General features: G+C 34.5%; 1 protein-coding gene across 1 annotated transcript; it reads right to left on the bottom strand.

The window, feature by feature from the left end:
* Positions 1-1,129: 1,129 nt before the first annotated feature.
* LOC114338206 (metallo-beta-lactamase domain-containing protein 1) lies at positions 1,130-1,732 on the bottom strand. The gene has a single exon (XM_050659007.1). It carries the CDS (start codon positions 1,730-1,732, stop codon positions 1,130-1,132), a length of 603 nt encoding a protein of 200 aa, XP_050514964.1.
* Positions 1,733-2,617: the final 885 nt, after the last annotated feature.

Here is a 2,617-nt window from a genome sequence, read left to right as displayed (position 1 = left end):
AAAACGGCGCAAAAAGCCTGTGATATTTTTGATGATATGCCTGGGCCTAGTAGTGATGCGACTGATAATTTTGATCCCGACGCAATATTTCGCTGGAATATACTATTTAATATTGTCACATATAATAAGCAATTTAAGCAGAAGATTTAATGCTGAAAATAAAATTCATTCGTTATTTAAAATTTTATGGATTTTCTATTTTATGGATATTATATTTTATGGAGATAAGGATGAAGATAATATTAAAAAAAATTGATATATGTATTGCGCGAGTTTTATAAAGAAGAAATCAGTTAAGAATTAATAGATGAAATTTTTTATTTGAGAGCGATATACACGGATAATATTGGTGAATCTCAAGTTTCTTCAATAGATTTGCTTAATAAAATTAAACATCTCAAATTTGAATCGTTATTGCGTTAAGAATATTTTGCACATTACCGGTGACAGTCGCAGAAGCAGAAAGATCCTTTAATTTTCTCTTTCGCATAAAAGGTATATATATATTTCGCATATGCTATGAGGTAATGATAGCTACAATAAAACAGGATCGGTTAGCTGCCTATCAACTTTGTGAATTGAGAATGGTTTGGCAAAATCATGCCATTTTTCGAAAATTAGAGACATTTTTGCCGATCAGAAAACCCGAAAAAACCTGTATTTTAAATATTTTCACTATTATAAATAATCAAAATTTAATAAAATTTATATTTGAAATGTTTCTTATTATTTAATATTAATAATTTTATTTCTATAAAAATTAAACAATTTTTTTCGCTCTTCACTTTTTGCCGGGGGCCCGCCCTCAGTTTTTACCGGGGCACGCTCATCCCTCTCGGCGGCCCTGACCATAATGCAATATTTTCTTGCCTATATTAATCTTGCAAATGACTAGTAATATAAAGTTTTTTTACTTAAAATACGTTAACACCGCTGCCACCATATTTAGTTTGTAAAATAACAAAAAAATTCTTCAAAACCACTTTACTACTGAACTACAAAAATATAATTATTTTAATAGATTTTTTTTCATTTCTGCAATTACGGAATAGGTCAAAAAAATATTTTTATAAACATCATATAAAACTATACAAAGCATTATTATTTGATTTACAATAATTATTTAACTTTACTTATATTTCTTTGGAACCTCAAACATAGTACCATGACCAGGAACAATAAAATCAGCCATTTTCAAAATTTTCATTCTGTTTTCTCTCTGCAAACTTTCAGAATCGCTTCCTGCTGACAACCAAATATACTCGTTATCAAGATCATCAAATTTCTCAAACAGATCTCCTGTGACAGCTAGCACTCCTTTGTCAGTTTCTACAATTACGGAGACATCTTGTAATGTATGTCCTGGTGTTGGAATTACTTTGATCTTATCATTAATTTTGTAGTGTTCACCATTCCTAAAGTCTGGATCTGTGTGATATTTATCTTTGTGAGAAATCGAGAAACCTACTATATGGATAGCGTTTTTAAACAGATAATTACACCCTGTATGATCTGAATGACCATGAGTTGATACTACGTAGTTTATGTCAGAGCAACTAATATTTTCTTCTTTTAAAGCATTCAACAATTTATCTCCGTCCCATGGAGTCATCGTATCAACGATAACATTGTGGGGACCTTTGATTAAAACACAAGAACAATTTGCATAGTAGTCTCCACCTTCTAGTTTGGAGTATCCGTCAAAAAGTACTTTCACGTCTTGCATATCCATTTTTTATTGTTTATACCTTTTAAATCTTTCGAGTACTGCGAATCAAATAATGTTTTCGTCTGTTACAATTGGATATCCATGTTCCTAAAAAATAAAAGAGAACCAGTATAATGACGTATATCATGTAACGGTTTACTACGTGTATTAATAAAAACGTGCGAGTTATCTTTCTTGTTTTTTAGATTATTAAAAACTATATAGGTTGCACGGATAGGGGAATAACTTTCAGATATGGGTGGTACCGAGGAGATGAAATACTCATGGTGGACTAAAACTAGTGCATGAGAATGGGAAGTAGCATTTTCATTACTGTGTTAAGATGGAGAAGAACTATTCGGAACAGCTTAATGCAGGCACTTTTAGGAAACAATTAACATATTAGGTTGATACGGCTAAAACACCGCGATGGGGAAGGCAACAGGAAACCAATCAACGAGAGGACCTGGTCGACAAGAGACAGTTGCATTCATAACGGAGACCATCAGATGGTATCATCGCCTAGACCCTAGACCAGGGGTGGGCAAAAGCCGGCCCGCGGGCCGGATCCGGTCCTTTTGCTTACTTAATCCGGCCCGTTGTTGACAAATCCCGCAAGCAAATTTTGTCTCTTTTCTCCGCCAAAAACATTAGCGTATGCAAAAATACGTACGCGGTGTCGTCTTCCGGCCCGGGAGACATTTTGAAAATTTCATTTTGGCCCGCCTTTAAAAGAATTTGCCCACCCCTGCCCTAGACCCTAGTATCATACTCTTCATTTTCGTGAACGCTCGCATTTAACATAATGCATTCTATTTTACCTGGCGATCGATAATATGGTACGAGCAATACTGGAGCGAGGGTCGGAGCCTCGTTGTGAGCGCTCACTCAGGCATGTACATGGTGTTT

Source organism: Diabrotica virgifera, chromosome 8 (assembly GCF_917563875.1).
Source record: "Diabrotica virgifera virgifera chromosome 8, PGI_DIABVI_V3a".
In the NCBI taxonomy this organism is placed as follows: Eukaryota; Metazoa; Arthropoda; class Insecta; order Coleoptera; family Chrysomelidae; genus Diabrotica; species Diabrotica virgifera.
This window is presented reverse-complemented; position numbering and strand designations above follow the sequence as displayed.

What these genes read in the sequence shown, in the direction of transcription:
- LOC114338206 (XM_050659007.1), bottom strand. Translation starts at nt 1,732, where the DNA reads ATGGATATGCAAGACGTGAAAGTACTTTTTGACGGATACTCCAAACTA.